Raw genomic sequence first — 19,103 nt, 5'->3', positions numbered from 1 at the left:
AAGCAGTCTGACCCCGTAGAGACGGATAGACACCCACCCTAAGAAGCAGCCTGACCCCATAGAGACGGATAGACACCCACCCTAAGAAGCAGTCTGACCCCGTAGAGACGGATAGACACCCACCCTAAGAAGCAGCCTGACCCCATAGAGACGGATAGACACCCACCCAAGGAAGCAGCCTGACCCCATAGAGATGGATAGACACCCACCCTAAGAAGCAGCCTGACCCCATAGAGATGGATAGACACCCACCCTAAGAAGCAGCCTGACCCCATAGAGACGGATAGACACCCACCCTAAGAAGCAGTCTGACCCCGTAGAGATGGATAGACACCCACCCTGAGAAGCAGCCTGACCCCATAGAGATGGATAGACACCCACCCTAAGAAGCAGTCTGACCCCGTAGAGATGGATAGACACCCACCCTGAGAAGCAGCCTGACCCCATAGAGACGGATAGACACCCACCCTAAGAAGCAGCCGGACCCCGTAGAGACGGATAGACACCCACCCTAAGAAGCAGCCTGACCCCATAGAGACGGATAGACACCCACCCTAAGAAGCAGCCGGACCCCATAGAGATGGATAGACACCCACCCTAAGAAGCAGCCTGACCCCATAGAGATGGATAGACACCCACCCTAAGAAGCAGTCTGACCCCATAGCGATGGATAGACACCCACCCAAGGAAGCAGCCTGACCCCATAGAGATGGATAGACACCCACCCAAGGAAGCAGCCTGACCCCGTAGAGACGGATAGACACCCACCCTAAGAAGCCGCCTGACCCCATAGAGATAGATAAACACCCACCCTGAGAAGCAGCCTGACCCCATAGAGATGGATAGACACCCACCCTAAGAAGCAGTCTGACCCCGTAGAGATGGATAGACACCCACCCTGAGAAGCAGCCTGACCCCATAGAGATGGATAGACACCCACCCTGAGAAGCAGCCTGACCCCATAGAGACGGATAGACACCCACCCTAAGAGGCAGCGTGACCCCATAGAGACGGATAGACACCCACCCTAAGAGGCAGCGTGACCCCATAGAGACGGATAGACACCCACCCTAAGAAGCAGCCTGACCCCGTAGAGACGGATAGACACCCACCCTAAGAAGCAGCCTGACCCCATTGAGACGGATAGACACCCACCCTAAGAAGCAGTCTGACCCCATAGAGACGGATAGACACCCACCCTAAGAAGCAGTCTGACCCCATAGAGACGGATAGACACCCACCCTAAGAAGCAGTCTGACCCCGTAGAGACGGATAGACACCCACCCTGAGAAGCAGCCTGACCCCATAGAGACGGATAGACACCCACCCTAAGAAGCAGTCTGACCCCATAGAGACGGATAGACACCCACCCTGAGAAGCAGTCTGACCCCGTAGAGACGGATAGACACCCACCCTGAGAAGCAGCCTGACCCCGTAGAGACGGATAGACACCCACCCTAAGAAGCAGCGTGACCCCATAGAGACGGTTAGACACCCACCCTGAGAAGCAGCCTGACCCCATAGAGCCAGATAGACACCCACCCTAAGAAGCAGCGTGACCCCATAGAGACGGATAGACACCCACCCTGAGAAGCAGCGTGACCCCGTAGAGACGGATAGACACCCACCCTAAGAAGCAGCCTGACCCCATAGAGACGGATAGTCACCCACCCTGAGAAGCAGCGTGACCCCGTAGAGACGGATAGACACCCACCCTAAGAAGCAGCCTGACCCCATAGAGACGGATAGACACCCACCCTGAGAAGCAGCGTGACCCCGTAGAGACGGATAGACACCCACCCAAGGAAGCAGTCTGACCCCATAGAGACGGATAGACACCCACCCTGAGAAGCAGCGTGACCCCGTAGAGACGGATAGACACCCGCCCTAAGAAGCAGCCTGACCCCATAGAGCCAGATAGACACCCACCCTAAGAAGCAGCCTGACCCCATAGAGCCAGATAGACACCCACCCTGAGAAGCAGCCTGACCCCGTAGAGACGGATAGACACCCACCCTAAGAAGCAGCGTGACCCCATAGAGACGGATAGACACCCACCCTAAGAAGCAGCGTGACCCCGTAGAGACGGATAGACACCCACCCTAAGAAGCAGCGTGACCCCGTAGAGACGGACAGACACCCACCCTAAGAAGCAGCCTGACCCCGTAGAGACGGATAGACACCCACCCTGAGAAGCAGTCTGACCCCATAGAGATGGATAGACACCCACCCAAGGAAGCAGTCTGACCCCATAGAGACGGATAGACACCCACCCTAAGAAGCAGCCTGACCCCATAGAGATGGATAGACACCCACCCTAAGAAGCAGCGTGACCCCATAGAGACGGATAGACACCCACCCTAAGAAGCAGTCTGACCCCATAGAGCCAGATAGACACCCACCCTGAGAAGCAGCCTGACCCCATAGAGATGGATAGACACCCACCCTAAGAAGCAGTCTGACCCCATAGAGACGGATAGACACCCACCCTAAGAAGCAGTCTGACCCCATAGAGACGGATAGACACCCACCCTAAGAAGCAGTCTGACCCCGTAGAGACGGATAGACACCCACCCTAAGAAGCAGCCTGACCCCATAGAGACGGATAGACACCCACCCTGAGAAGCAGCCTGACCCCATAGAGACGGATAGACACCCACCCTAAGAAGCAGTCTGACCCCGTAGAGACGGATAGGCACCCACCCTAAGAAGCAGCCTGACCCCATAGAGACGGATAGACACCCACCCTAAGAAGCAGTCTGACCCCGTAGAGACGGATAGACACCCACCCTAAGAATCAGCCTGACCCCATAGAGACGGATAGACACCCACCCAAGGAAGCAGCCTGACCCCATAGAGATGGATAGACACCCACCCTAAGAAGCAGCCTGACCCCATAGAGATGGATAGACACCCACCCTAAGAAGCAGTCTGACCCCATAGAGACGGATAGACACCCACCCTAAGAAGCAGCCTGACCCCATAGAGACGGATAGACACCCACCCTAAGAAGCAGTCTGACCCCGTAGAGATGGATAGACACCCACCCTGAGAAGCAGCCTGACCCCATAGAGATGGATAGACACCCACCCTAAGAAGCAGTCTGACCCCGTAGAGATGGATAGACACCCACCCTAAGAAGCAGCCTGACCCCATAGAGATGAAGCAGCCGGACCCCGTAGAGACGGATAGACACCCACCCTAAGAAGCAGCCTGACGCCGTAGAGACGGATAGACACCCACCCTAAGAAGCAGCCGGACCCCATAGAGATGGATAGACACCCACCCTAAGAAGCAGCCTGACCCCATAGAGATGGATAGACACCCACCCTAAGAAGCAGTCTGACCCCATAGCGATGGATAGACACCCACCCAAGGAAGCAGCCTGACCCCGTAGAGACGGATAGACACCCACCCAAGGAAGCAGCCTGACCCCATAGAGATGGATAGACACCCACCCAAGGAAGCAGCCTGACCCCGTAGAGACGGATAGACACCCACCCAAGGAAGCAGTCTGACCCCATAGAGATGGATAGACACCCACCCTAAGAAGCAGCCTGACCCCATAGAGATAGATAGACACCCACCCTGAGAAGCAGCCTGACCCCATAGAGATGGATAGACACCCACCCTAAGAAGCAGTCTGACCCCGTAGAGATGGATAGACACCCACCCTGAGAAGCAGCCTGACCCCATAGAGATGGATAGACACCCACCCTGAGAAGCAGCCTGACCCCATAGAGACGGATAGACACCCACCCTAAGAGGCAGCGTGACCCCATAGAGACGGATAGACACCCACCCTAAGAGGCAGCGTGACCCCATAGAGACGGATAGACACCCACCCTAAGAAGCAGCCTGACCCCGTAGAGACGGATAGACACCCACCCTAAGAAGCAGCCTGACCCCATAGAGACGGATAGACACCCACCCTAAGAAGCAGTCTGACCCCATAGAGACGGATAGACACCCACCCTAAGAAGCAGTCTGACCCCATAGAGACGGATAGACACCCACCCTAAGAAGCAGTCTGACCCCGTAGAGACGGATAGACACCCACCCTGAGAAGCAGCCTGACCCCATAGAGATGGATAGACACCCACCCTAAGAAGCAGCCTGACCCCATAGAGACGGATAGACACCCACCCTGAGAAGCAGCGTGACCCCGTAGAGACGGATAGACACCCACCCTAAGAAGCAGCCTGACCCCATAGAGACGGATAGACACCCACCCTAAGAAGCAGCGTGACCCCATAGAGATGGATAGACACCCACCCAAGGAAGCAGCGTGACCCCATAGAGACGAATAGACACCCACCCTAAAAAGCAGCGTGACCCCATAGAGATGGATAGACACCCACCCAAGGAAGCAGCCTGACCCCATAGAGACGGATAGACACCCACCCTGAGAAGCAGCCTGACCCCATAGAGATGGATAGACACCCACCCTAAGAAGCAGCCGGACCCCGTAGAGACGGATAGACACCCACCCTAAGAAGCAGCCTGACCCCATAGAGACGGATAGACACCCACCCTAAGAAGCAGCCTGACCCCATAGAGACGGGTAGACACCCACCCTAAGAATCAGCCTGACCCCATAGAGACGGATAGACACCCACCCTAAGAAGCAGCCTGACCCCATAGAGACGGATAGACACCCACCCTAAGAAGCAGCGTGACCCCATAGAGATGGATAGACACCCACCCAAGGAAGCAGCGTGACCCCATAGAGACGAATAGACACCCACCCTAAAAAGCAGCGTGACCCCATAGAGATGGATAGACACCCACCCAAGGAAGCAGCCTGACCCCATAGAGACGGATAGACACCCACCCTGAGAAGCAGCCTGACCCCATAGAGATGGATAGACACCCACCCTAAGAAGCAGCCGGACCCCGTAGAGACGGATAGACACCCACCCTAAGAAGCAGCCTGACCCCATAGAGACGGATAGACACCCACCCTAAGAAGCAGCCTGACCCCATAGAGACGGATAGACACCCACCCTAAGAAGCAGCCTGACCCCATAGAGACGGATAGACACCCACCCTAAGAAGCAGCCTGACCCCATAGAGACGGATAGACACCCACCCTAAGAAGCAGCGTGACCCCATAGAGATGGATAGACACCCACCCAAGGAAGCAGCGTGACCCCATAGAGAAGAATAGACACCCACCCTAAAAAGCAGCGTGACCCCATAGAGATGGATAGACACCCACCCAAGGAAGCAGCCTGACCCCATAGAGACGGATAGACACCCACCCTAAGAAGCAGCCTGCCCCCATAGAGACGGACAGACACCCACCCTAAGAAGCAGCGTGACCCCATAGAGACGGAGAGACACCCGCCCTAAGAAGCAGCGTGACCCCATAGAGATGGATAGACACCCACCCTAAGAAGCAGCCGGACCCCGTAGAGACGGATAGACACCCACCCTAAGAAGCAGCCTGACCCCATAGAGACGGATAGACACCCACCCTAAGAAGCAGTCTGACCCCGTAGAGATGGATAGACACCCACCCTGAGAAGCAGCCTGACCCCATAGAGATGGATAGACACCCACCCTAAGAAGCAGTCTGACCCCGTAGAGATGGATAGACACCCACCCTAAGAAGCAGCCTGACCCCATAGAGATGAAGCAGCCGGACCCCGTAGAGACGGATAGACACCCACCCTAAGAAGCAGCCTGACCCCGTAGAGACGGATAGACACCCACCCTAAGAAGCAGCCGGACCCCATAGAGATGGATAGACACCCACCCTAAGAAGCAGCCTGACCCCATAGAGATGGATAGACACCCACCCTAAGAAGCAGTCTGACCCCATAGCGATGGATAGACACCCACCCAAGGAAGCAGCCTGACCCCGTAGAGACGGATAGACACCCACCCAAGGAAGCAGCCTGACCCCATAGAGATGGATAGACACCCACCCAAGGAAGCAGCCTGACCCCGTAGAGACGGATAGACACCCACCCAAGGAAGCAGTCTGACCCCATAGAGATGGATAGACACCCACCCTAAGAAGCAGCCTGACCCCATAGAGATAGATAGACACCCACCCTGAGAAGCAGCCTGACCCCATAGAGATGGATAGACACCCACCCTAAGAAGCAGTCTGACCCCGTAGAGATGGATAGACACCCACCCTGAGAAGCAGCCTGACCCCATAGAGATGGATAGACACCCACCCTGAGAAGCAGCCTGACCCCATAGAGACGGATAGACACCCACCCTAAGAGGCAGCGTGACCCCATAGAGACGGATAGACACCCACCCTAAGAGGCAGCGTGACCCCATAGAGACGGATAGACACCCACCCTAAGAAGCAGCCTGACCCCGTAGAGACGGATAGACACCCACCCTAAGAAGCAGCCTGACCCCATAGAGACGGATAGACACCCACCCTAAGAAGCAGTCTGACCCCATAGAGACGGATAGACACCCACCCTAAGAAGCAGTCTGACCCCATAGAGACGGATAGACACCCACCCTAAGAAGCAGTGTGACCCCGTAGAGACGGATAGACACCCACCCTGAGAAGCAGCCTGACCCCATAGAGATGGATAGACACCCACCCTAAGAAGCAGCCTGACCCCATAGAGACGGATAGACACCCACCCTGAGAAGCAGCGTGACCCCGTAGAGACGGATAGACACCCACCCTAAGAAGCAGCCTGACCCCATAGAGACGGATAGACACCCACCCTAAGAAGCAGCGTGACCCCATAGAGATGGATAGACACCCACCCAAGGAAGCAGCGTGACCCCATAGAGACGAATAGACACCCACCCTAAAAAGCAGCGTGACCCCATAGAGATGGATAGACACCCACCCAAGGAAGCAGCCTGACCCCATAGAGACGGATAGACACCCACCCTGAGAAGCAGCCTGACCCCATAGAGATGGATAGACACCCACCCTAAGAAGCAGCCGGACCCCGTAGAGACGGATAGACACCCACCCTAAGAAGCAGCCTGACCCCATAGAGACGGATAGACACCCACCCTAAGAAGCAGCCTGACCCCATAGAGACGGGTAGACACCCACCCTAAGAATCAGCCTGACCCCATAGAGACGGATAGACACCCACCCTAAGAAGCAGCCTGACCCCATAGAGACGGATAGACACCCACCCTAAGAAGCAGCGTGACCCCATAGAGATGGATAGACACCCACCCAAGGAAGCAGCGTGACCCCATAGAGACGAATAGACACCCACCCTAAAAAGCAGCGTGACCCCATAGAGATGGATAGACACCCACCCAAGGAAGCAGCCTGACCCCATAGAGACGGATAGACACCCACCCTGAGAAGCAGCCTGACCCCATAGAGATGGATAGACACCCACCCTAAGAAGCAGCCGGACCCCGTAGAGACGGATAGACACCCACCCTAAGAAGCAGCCTGACCCCATAGAGACGGATAGACACCCACCCTAAGAAGCAGCCTGACCCCATAGAGACGGATAGACACCCACCCTAAGAAGCAGCCTGACCCCATAGAGACGGATAGACACCCACCCTAAGAAGCAGCCTGACCCCATAGAGACGGATAGACACCCACCCTAAGAAGCAGCGTGACCCCATAGAGATGGATAGACACCCACCCAAGGAAGCAGCGTGACCCCATAGAGAAGAATAGACACCCACCCTAAAAAGCAGCGTGACCCCATAGAGATGGATAGACACCCACCCAAGGAAGCAGCCTGACCCCATAGAGACGGATAGACACCCACCCTAAGAAGCAGCCTGCCCCCATAGAGACGGACAGACACCCACCCTAAGAAGCAGCGTGACCCCATAGAGACGGAGAGACACCCGCCCTAAGAAGCAGCGTGACCCCATAGAGATGGATAGACACCCACCCTAAGAAGCAGCCGGACCCCGTAGAGACGGATAGACACCCACCCTAAGAAGCAGCCTGACCCCATAGAGACGGATAGACACCCACCCTAAGAAGCAGTCTGACCCCATAGAGATGGATAGACACCCACCCTAAGAAGCAGCGTGACCCCATAGAGATGGACAGACACCCACCCTAAGAGGCAGCCTGACCCCGTAGAGACGGATAGACACCCACCCTAAGAAGCAGCCTGACCCCATAGAGACGGATAGACACCCACCCTAAGAAGCAGTCTGACCCCATAGAGATGGATAGACACCCACCCTAAGAAGCAGTCTGACCCCATAGAGATGGATAGACACCCACCCTAAGAAGCAGCGTGACCCCATAGAGATGGATAGACACCCACCCTAAGAAGCAGCCTGACCCCGTAGAGACGGATAGACACCCACCCTGAGAAGCAGCCTGACCCCATAGAGACGGATAGACACCCACCCTAAGACGCAGCCTGACCCCGTAGAGACGGATAGACACCCACCCTAAGACGCAGCCTGACCCCGTAGAGACGGATAGACACCCACCCTAAGAAGCAGTCTGACCCCGTAGAGACGGATAGACACCCACCCTAAGAAGCAGTCTGACCCCATAGAGTGACCCACCCAAGGAAGCAGCCGGACCCCGTAGCGATCCTCAGACTGAGAGCAGTCAAACTAAAAAGAGACCGAGCCCCAGTGAGAGTCCAATGCCCCAGAGAGCATCACAACCAAAGATAATATCCCAGTGCTCCATATGAGGCCGATTAATCGATGTCCCTTCATTCATAATGTCGCTGAGAAAGCGCGGTCCAGCCCAACAACATGTCAGTGAGTAGCAGCCCTGCCTCATATCGTCATAATGTGATTAGCGTTTAATTACTGTTTTTAAATCTGTGTTTGATCATCCAAATGGGTTTTGTGTAGTCCTAGAGTTTCTGAAGCTCTTACTTCTACCGGATCCTGAGTGTGGACGTGTCACTGGGTCCTAGCAGGTCTGTTCTACTCTGCTGGCCTGTCCTGCCCTCTCCTAGCTGCTGCCGGTGACAGCTCTCGTCCCCTTTCGGAATGTCGTCTTTTCTGCTCTTGTGCAGGGTGTTCCTCTATAGAAATGTCTCTGTGCTCCTTCCAAAGGTCTGTGTCTGTGTTCATGTGCTCTCCACTTGAGATGCTGTGCTCCTATGGAGGTGCCTTTATAGATGCACTTCTGTAACCTCGCCAGATGTGTCACTAGGCCCACTCCCCAGAGGTGCTTCTCTAGCTTCTCCAGATGTGTTGCTCTTCTTCTTCTAAAGATGTGTTTCTTTGACCTCTCCTGATCTATCACTGAATCTGTAACCTTTACAAATATCGGTGTATTTGTGTATCCGTGCCAGATGTACGCTGTGACCCTCTTCAAAGGTGGTTCTTTACACTCCAGATGTGTTGAAACGCTCTACAGATGTGTGTAGCCTGTATGGCTGTAGATGCACCTGCTGTGCATTTTCCTGCCATCTAGTGCTGGACTTGTGCATTAGTAATTGTTTTTGTTTAAAGAAGTCTTTCAGGTCTTAATATACATTATGACCCTTCGCTTTGTGGGGAACGTGCATGGGGACTGGCGCAATGTTGGATTGTTTTTTCTGCCTTCAGATTTGGACGTTCATTGAGAGAGCTCAGGGTTTTATTTTTAGGGCCCAACTTTGGGGCATATTAGCAACTAATAGCGATAATTATCGCTAAATGCGCTTAGCGCATTTTTTTTATCGCTGCCTATCGCCGGATATTATCGCAGAGATAACATGCTATTAGCAACGTTTATGTCCAATGCGATAAAATATCCAGCGATAGCGGCGAAATGCGAGAATATCACTGGAAATCCAGCGATATTCTCACATTAACGCCAATGGGGGCTTAATCTGATAATCCACCCCCCATTGACTATACAGGTAAATCAACTTTTTAGCAGGCGTTAGATTCTAGCGATAATCGGGCTTAGGATTTTTTGCCTTGCTAATTTGCGAGAGCGACATTAGCGACTGCTTTCAGTGGCTAACAGGTTGGGTACGCCCACTTTGCATGTCATTAGCGATAAATATCGCTGACATGCGAAGCGGGCCCCAAACCTGTAGCTATCGCCTAAAAGCTGTCGCTAACTGCTGTTAGCGACAGCTTGCTAATAGGGCGATTAAATTATCGCTGCTTTAGCGGTAAAAAGTCCCGCTAAAGCGGCGATATCGCCCTTGCTAATATTTCCCTTTGTTTTTTGATAAAGACGTGTTGACATAGTCGACCCTCTTCTTGACAGCCCTTTGTGGTGCCTTCTTCTAATGTACTTCCAAAGGCATCGAAGGCCATTGCTCACCACCTCGGATGCTGCAGACCTAAGCGTGCCCTGTGGGGACCACGCATACTCCTTCAGGCCTCGACAGAAAATGCAAACCAGAAGGGCGTGTTGGAATGGACGTCCTTCCAGCGTTGCCCCACTGCAGTTCGTAATATCCTTGGTCAGACCATCGCAGTGTCTGCAACTTGTGTCTTTTTCCTGACCACGAAGATACCACCCATGGGTTCTGCCTTGTCTTACTTTCGAAGAAAACCTTAAGGTGTTGAAGGGGAAGGTTCTGGACTCATTGCAGGATGGACCACCAGGCGTCCTCCGCAACTCCAGATATCTTCAGGAAAGAAGATAACTTTGGTGCCAAGGAGGGAGAAGAGGCCAGCCGATCAAGAATCCGAGGAGCACAGATGACGTTCAGTCCCAGACCGGATTCTTTTTTCAGGTCCATTAGACTGCAAGTCGTTATCAGGATGTTGGGCCAACTCTGAAGACCCCGGGACCTCAGATGAAGACGATGCCTAGGGCCACAATTTCACCATGCGTCCCAGAGACCTATGCCTCCACTCACAAATTATCTCATGCCAAGTTAGGGCAGTGCACCCCTAACAGTCGAGCATCAAGCCCTGAGCGTGCCCCCACCAGGGGCCGCCTCCTTTGGGCTTCTGTTGGAACCAGGACAAAGGCATCGGGCCCTGCACACGCCAAGGGTGGTGAGCATCCCACTTGCACCCCAAGATGGCACTTAAGGCACTGGCAAGGCTGGTACCAAAGCTCCTGTCGATGCCAGAGATTCCGCAAATGACAAAACTCTTGTCTTCAGCCAACCCAAGGAATCTGAGGTCCAGACCCGACCCAGGCTCCAGGATGAGCTCAAAACTTGTCACGATCGCAGGAACTCCTGAGGATCTGGGCGACGATCGAAGGGGTCGACCTCTTGATACCCCCAACTCTGACTAAGCAGACACAGAGTACTGAGGCAATCAAGGGAGGGATAGGAATTAGGGTAAGAGCAGCAGGGAAAGGGATACCTGTCCTATGACTCCCACTGCTGCGACAAATGTCCTCTATACTCGGTAAGATACCTTCTCTCACCTGAAGAAATAACTGCCCTTTCTCTCATTCCCATAAAGCCGAGATGAAACCATATAAAGATGACAGGAAAGAACAAAAAGAAAGTGTCTTGGTTAGGAAAGCGGAAGCCGGGGTGCATCGGCGCTAAAGGAACAATGCTTCCATATCCACTTCAGCCGGGTGCCCTAGGCCAGTGGTGTGGGTACAGGTGCCTGAGCCCTGTGCCCCTGCAGTACCCAGGGCCATTCCTGGGCACTGTAAGTGCAGTGATGCCATTAAGAGTATACAGTGCTGGGAGGTTGTCATCACGAACTCCACAGCACCAGGATGGCTTCACTGAAGACTGAGAAGTTTGGTATCAAACTTCTCAGCACATTAAACCCGCACTGATGCCAGCGTGGGATTTAATGTAAGATGCACGACAGAGGGCAACTTAGAGTTGCCCCCTGAAACTAACCCACAACCCGCATCCTGACTGAGATGCCCGCTTAGGCTGCCACACAGCAGACATGTTGCTGGACCCCTGGGTCGAGAGTCATTCGCTCTCCCGGGCCTGCAACAATGCACATCCTGGGGCGAGGTGCTAGGTCTCCTCCCCCAGGATGGGAAGGGGGAAGCTTCAAAGGCATGGCGCCTCTGTGAGCTTCTCCAGACCACTTACTCTACTCAGCAACAGGTCCCCACCGGTTCTGACCCCTACTCTGGCGGGAAGAACGGTGGGAAAAACAAAGTGAGGAAAGGAGGTGTGCCAGCCTCTGCCAACCCCACCCCTCAAGTGGGGGAGGCGAGGTGAAGCACAACTCCGGGCTCCGGCCATCTTGAATATGGGGAGCTCTACTCAATCAGGACTAGGCTCCTGCCCCCCTCCCACTGGAGAGTGGCAGGATAGGGGGTGTACTCACCCCAGGGAAGGGACCCATTCCCTACTTTTAACGGCCCTAACTTTAGTATTTAGGGGCACCCTGAACTTTCCTTCCTCAGATCCCTATTCAGAAATTAAAGAAGAACAAGAAGACAGAAGACCTTCCGTGCAGCTGCTTACAAGAGGACGACACCAACTGATTTAGCCCCAGCCCTACTGGCCTGTCGACCCTCGAACCTGCTTCTGCTTAACCCCGGTGTCTCCTGTGGTCAGCAACCTCGAAAACCCCGGAGGACCTGCCTGCCTTGCTCAACTAAAGACTAGGACTCCCACGAGCAGTGGTTCTGCTCAAACAGCAACAACCCCTGGTTCCAGCCAGGAACCGTAAATCCAGCACACTCTGCACCCGCCGAACCTGGTCCGTGCCCGAGTGAACAAAGACCACGACGACGTCCCCCTGGTGACTGTGACCAAGAATCCAGCACCCAAGGACCCTCCTCGACGCTCCTTGCGATGCCTGTAGCCTCAACACCAGGGATCCCCCCAACCGCGACCAGCGGAGGGTAAGATTTCCCGTCGCCTAAAGACACCCCTGCACCCGGCGCCCTACGGCCCCCTGTGCCCAACTCCTGGGTGTCTACCCAACCTACAGCTTCCCAACTTACCCCTCGAAGTGGTGGTCGCACCTGAAGAATCTCCGTCCCCAAGCCTGCAGCCATTGTTCGTCTCGCAGCTTTCCCATTGAAATCCATAAGGCGTCCTACGACTCAAAAGCACTCTGCACCCAGCTGCCCCAGAGCCACTGGATGTGCACCGACTGTTCTGTTCTACTTCCCCACTTGCCTTGTGTAAGTGACCAGGAGCCCAGCTCCCACAGCCGCGTGGCCTGCCTGCTAGCAGCCACCAACCAAAGGCCCCTACCCTCCATAGGCTAACATTGGGCCTACTCTCTCTTCACCCGGCTGCCCCAGTGTCGCTGAGGGTGTAACTATTGTACCTACCTGAACCTGGGAGACCCCTGAGTCTTACCCCAGAACCTTAACTCTGCCAGTCGAGTACTTACCTGAAAGCCGATAACTTACATTTTCTCCATAGGGTAACATTCACTGGTTTTCACTTGGAAATTCTTCTAAGTGTCGAGTTTTGAAACTTTGAAATATTCACTAAAAATCATCAGATCAACAAAAACGAAATTATTCACCTGATACCAGAAGAGATCCCAGTGCTGGAGCTTGGTGCCCAGCATTGACCAGAAAAAGTAATTTCAACGGTGATTTTCCGATAACCTGATTTTCCTCCATAGGATAACATTGCCTGGTTTTTACCAGAAATTCTTCTGTGTCGATTTTTGCGACATACAAATATTCCTTAAAAATCACCTGTTTAACATAAACAACTTCCTTCAACTGTTTTCAGGAAATGCACCAGGGCTGAGTCCAGGATCCAGCCCTGAGTAAGAAAAACATTCGTAAAGTAAATGATATTGCAGTTTACTTAAAATTCCCACTGAGCTCAGTGTTATTATTGTGTTAAGATTGTGTTGCATGTTGCAACCACGGTATCTATCGCATTCAAAAGTCTTTTGCTCATTGAAAGTATTCAACTGTAGCATCTCATTCTGAGAAAGTATTTTTATACCAACCTGTGGTTCTAAAATAAAACAATTTTTATATACAAAACAATTGGCCTAGAGTTCAGTTCTTGAGTGTGTGAGACCATTTGCTGACTGAGTGTGTACAACAAATTCTTTACACTGTCCTCTGATACTGCCTTACTGCTCGACCAAGCTACCACTTTAGCGAAGAGAGTAAGGTTATATCTAACTTTAGCCTCTGCCAAACCTCTGGGGACCGTTGGACTCTGTACACACTGTACCTTACTTTGGTGCAGTATATACAGAGCCACTTTCTTACCAGGGGCCCATCTGTAAGAGAGGGGCACATCTGTATGAGGAGGAGGAGGAGAGGGTCACATCTGTATGAGAGGAGAGGGTCACATCTGTCAGAGGGGCACACTTGTATGAGAGGAGAGGGCCACATCTGTCAGAGGGGCACACCTGTATGAGAGGAGGGGCAGATCTGTATCAGAGGAGAGGGTCACATCTGTCAGAGGGGCACACCTGTATGAGAGATGGGGCAGATCTTCGCACTCTTGAGTCTTCCAGTTTTCCAGTAAGGGGGCATTTGTAACAATGTTAAATGCCTCTGACGTCAAACATGGCATCGCTGCCCCCTCCTGGCCACGACATCTGTTAAGACCCCTCGCTCGCCCTGACCCTGCCGGAAGCGATGGCGTTGCTGGGTCTTCCCACGGTGTCGCTGTCGCTTCCTGGCCCTCTGGGAGGTGTGAGCCAGCTCTGAGGTGGATTTCTTTCTGGCTTTGACACTCTGCTCATTGTGTTTCTTTCAGGGGCAAAAAGGTGAACCTGGGCCAGAAGGAGAGAAAGGAGAGCGGGGCCTGGTGGGGCTCCAAGGAAAGGATGGACCCCCAGGAGCCCCCGGAAGCACCGGTGTCCGAGTGAGTTCAGAAATATGTCTCGATTCGTCTCAGAGATGTCTTGCACTCCTTCCCTCACACTCTCCTCCCACCGCTGATCTCCCCCTGCTTCTCTCTCACCATCACTCCTCTCACCTGACTTCAGCCTGCACTCCCCTGTCTGTGGAACCACCCAAGCCAGGAGGCGGGAGTCTGAGCGTCACATGACAGCTTGGTCTTGTGACCTGGGGTCATGAGAACACTTGAGCCATGCAACCAGTGGATCCTGAGCTACATGTCCTGCCCCGCGCCTCCTGAACTGCGCCTCCAGAGCCGCGCCTCCTGAGCTGCGTGTCCTGCCCCGCGCCTCCCGAGCTGCACCTCCTGCCCCGCGCCTCCTGAGCCGCCAGAACCGTGCCTCCTGAGCCGCGCGTCCTGCCCTGCGCCTCCTGAGCCGCACCTCCTGAACTGCTCCTCCTGCGCCTCCAGAGCCGCGCCTCCTGAGCTGCGCGTCCTGCACCGCGCCTCCTGCCCTGCGCCTCCTGAGCAGCGCCTCGTGCCCCGCGCCTCCTGAGCCGCACCTCCTGCCCCGCGCCTCCTGAGCCGCACCTCCTGAGCCGCACCTCCTACCCCGCGCCTCCTTAGCCGCACCTCCTGCCCCGCGCCTCCTGAACTGCTCCTCCTGCGCCTCCAGAGCCGTGCCTCCTGAGCTGCGCGTCCTGCCCCGCGCCTCCTGAGCCGCATATCCTGCCCCGCTCCTCCTGAACTGCTCCTCCTGCGCCTCCAGAGCCGCGCCTCCTGAGCTGCGCGTCCTGCCCCGCGTCTCCTGCCCCGCGCCTCCTGAACTGCTCCTCCTGCGCCTCCAGAGCCGTGCATCCTGAGCTGCGCATCCTGCCCCGCGCCTCCTGAGCCGCGCTTCCTGAACTGCGCCTCCTGTGCCTCCAGAGCCGCGCCTCCTGAGCTGCGCGTCCTGCCCCGCGCCTCCTGCCCTGCGCCTCCTGAGCAGCGCCTCGTGCTGTAGTGTAGTTCCTATATTCCCAATAGGCTCTGCGCATTGGAATAATATATCCTATAGATGTGACGTAGGACTTATGTCTACTAGGTCTCTACCAAATATATTAGACTTAATTATGAATGCCAGCTAGCTCAGAGGTCACTAGAAACTTTCTCGAGTTCACAAGAAGGGTTTTAGTTTCTGACAACCGCATAAACATGACAACTTTGTTTCCCCAAGATAAAACTGATCTTCAGAGTCGTGGAAACAATAGATAGATATTTTACTCAGTCATTCGTGCATGCTTCGTTTCACCAGAGGTGCAGAGAAATAGAGAGACGGGTGTTTTCAATAAAAGGTATTTATTGAACAGTCTTCTTTCTCAAGCATAAGAAGTGAACTGCTACAATCGTAATACTGTTTGCAAAATTTAATGACTACAGTAAAAAGAGTAGAATAAAATAATACTTTAAGAGCATTTTATGGTTCCTAGACCATAGATAAATGCATACATAAATAACAGAGGCTAAAAAGTACTCAACTGGTGCGTCTAAAATACGCCTACCCCGATGTACCTAACCTAAGCCAAGTACGGGGGAAGGAGTAAGTGAGGTGTAGCATAAATGTAGTATTCTTTGCCAAGAATCTATCCAAGATTTCTCCAAGGGTCTAATCAGCTCCGTACCCTGGTGTAGAATGAAGGAGGTCAGTCTCAGGACTCGATTTACCAACAACCCGCAAGGGGAGCTTTGAAACACTGGAGCTGTATTTCTCGGCAAGAGAAAAGACAGCATCTTTCTCAGTACGTCTGCTGGAGGGTCGGCTTCCTTCGGCACTTGCTATAGCAGGGTGCGTCAGGCAAGTAGATAGTCTAACTGCTCTAAACCACCGTGTTTTTGCTATGGCAAGTGTGGGCATATTTATACCTTGAAGGTGCCGAGTTTGACGTAAAGGTGGACATAATGACGTCATCAAAGAGTCTCAGTTCTTTGAAAACTCCATGAGTTCTTGGACAAATCAATATTCAAGCAGGGGGAAGTCCCTAGCTGCTGATGCCGAGTTTTCCAAGAAATCGTTGTGGATTTTCAGAAGTAGCCATGCCGTATTTGGACTGCATGAGCTATGTCCAAATATGGTTATGATTTCTATGCCTATATAAGGATATGGTGATTTATACCTATATAAGGGCATGAATCGGGAAAATTACACTAGGGTCCTAAAATGCCATACAACAGTGCGCCTCCAGAGCCGTGCTTCCTGAGCTGCGTGTCCTGCACTGTGCCTCCCGAGCAGCACATCCAGAGCCGCGCCTCCTGAGCTGCGTATCCTGGGCCTCCTGAGCCATGCGTCCTGAGCTGTGCGTCATAGGCCTCCTGAGCAGTGCGTCCTGTGCCTTCTGAGTCACGCGTCCTGCGCCTCCTGAGCTGCGGCTCCAAAGAATGATTTGTAGATGAAAAGGTGTCCACACGGACCTGGAGTGAGGTGGTCACCCTGATGGTGACAGATCTTCTCGCTGTCCTGGAGTGAGGCGGTCACCCTGATGGACATAGATCTTCTCTTCTGACCTGTGGTGTGGTGGTCACCCCAATGGTGACACATCTTCTCTTTTACAGCTGCCAGCTGTTGCAGTTGTTTTCCCTTATCTGTACGCATCGAAGCAGGCATGGTTAAGTTTAGGAAAGCCCTAACACTTGGTTATTTGTGCAATAAATACCTTCAAATGACTTTTTCCCTTACTCTTCTTGCATTTTAAAATGTGTACTTTACCGGTGTGTTATTGTTAGATTTGGGAGTCTCTGGTTGGCACAGGTAGGCACTTGTGACAAACAGGGACCCTCTCCTCTAGTCAGGGCAAGGGACTTACTCCTAAAAATAACCCCTGCTCACCCTCTAGGTTGTGTGGCGCGAGCAGACAATGCTAAACTTAAGGGCGTTTAGTTAGTTAAGCATTTATGACCATACACAGTAATATAAAAATACCACAAATGGACACCAGGCGTAGTTATATAAAGATAAGTCTTTTATATGAATATTTCAAGTAGACTTATGACAAGACCAAGTAACGTTTCACAAATAAGGCCACAATACTTTTGTATAAAAGAGTTCTTTCAAAATGCTTAGTTTTGGGTCCTGTGCGCTTCGCACTGGCTGTGCGACCCGTTCGTGGCAGTTCGTACTTTAAAAATGAGCTTAACCAAACGTTGCGGACCCTGCGGTCCGATGCACACTCAGACTCAGTTCGAGTCGCACAGTACCTTTAGGGATGGAGTTCGTCACGCACAGGAGCGGCCACAGGTGAAGGCGGGCCCGAGACGGAGTCGGCGGCTTTCCGCTGGTAGTCTGGCTTTGTAGGGGGCCTCGAGGTGCGAGGCGTGAGAGCCGGACTGCGGGGAGAGGGGAGGACACTCCGGGGCTGTAGGCGTTCGCGGGGCTGTAGGCGTTCGCGGGGCGAGGCGTCTGCTTGTGGCGTACGAGGCGTACTGCTTTAGTACGCGTTGATGGTCCAGCTGTACCTTCGGGTCTGCGGGGGGAGAGCTGCGGTGCAAGGCGGGCAGGCGCGGCACAGGGCTCCCAGTACGGAGCGCACGGGGAAGCTGACAGCATGCGGCGTGGCCCTCGGAACTTCAGAGTGCAAGCGGGGCGGCCAGGTACGTCTCATACGTACGGGCCGTCTGGGGCATTAAACAGCACTCGGATTGGATTCCGGTGGGAGGGGTGAGATGACAGAGCACGCAAGGTGACAAAGTGCGGGTGGCCCAGCGAGGCATGTAGTGAACGGCTCAGACTCGAGCGGGGCTCACACGAGGCAGGGGCGGCCAGACACAAATGTCACGGCTCAAGGAGGGGGCGAGGCACACCGGAAATCACGGCTCCAGCGAGGGAGGAAGGCAGCAGGCCATCAGCAGACAGCGAAGGCAGGATGAGCCCAATGGTCCTGGGGCCCAGTTCAGGGGGCAAGCTCGCTTCCAAGCCCTTGGAGATCGTTTTTAGGAAATGCACAAATAGATTTCAAAGAGTCTTTCTCAGTTCTTCTCCTCTCCTTGCAGCAAGGCACCCACCACAGGCCAGTCTCCCAGGTCAGAGACAGTAGTCCTCCATGCAGCTTTCCCAGGTCCTTCTCTTCGGGCAGAGGTTCTTCTTGGTGAAAACAGGATCTGATTTCTTAGGAGCAGGGCTCCTACATTTATACCACAACTCCTTTGTTCTTGCCGGCCAGGGGGGCATTTGCCTAATCCAGTCCAGGCCCTGAGCACTTTGTTTTGCAGACTCTAGCTTCTCCTTTCAGTGAGTAGGGCAGGGACATCAGACGCGCCGCAGGAGGTGGAGCAAGCATTGTTGTGACAAGTACAGTCCAGGAGCACTTTGTTGACAGTCTTCCCCTCTCTCTTCACAAGGTGCAGGGCAGAGACATCAGCCGCTCCCCAGGGAGCGCAGCCAGCATTGAGGTGGCAGAGAACAGCCCTATTCAGAGTCAAGGGGCACTCCTCCCACCCATCCCGGTG

At 53.8% G+C, this 19,103-nt stretch overlaps 1 protein-coding gene across 1 annotated transcript in view; it reads left to right on the top strand.

The window, feature by feature from the left end:
• COL27A1 (collagen type XXVII alpha 1 chain) overlaps positions 1-19,103 on the top strand; it is a 1,232,768-nt gene that overhangs the window by 998,912 nt on the left and 214,753 nt on the right. The window contains exon 37 of the mRNA XM_078646681.1: positions 14,541-14,648. Within this exon, the coding sequence (XP_078502807.1) occupies positions 14,541-14,648 (108 nt within the window). The remainder of the gene's footprint in view (positions 1-14,540; positions 14,649-19,103) is intronic.

The sequence above is a fragment of the Lissotriton helveticus genome, chromosome 5_2 (genome assembly GCF_964261635.1).
Source record: "Lissotriton helveticus chromosome 5_2, aLisHel1.1, whole genome shotgun sequence".
NCBI lineage: Eukaryota > Metazoa > Chordata > Amphibia > Caudata > Salamandridae > Lissotriton > Lissotriton helveticus.
Note: the sequence above shows the minus strand (reverse complement) of the source record. Positions and strands in the feature narration are given on the sequence as shown.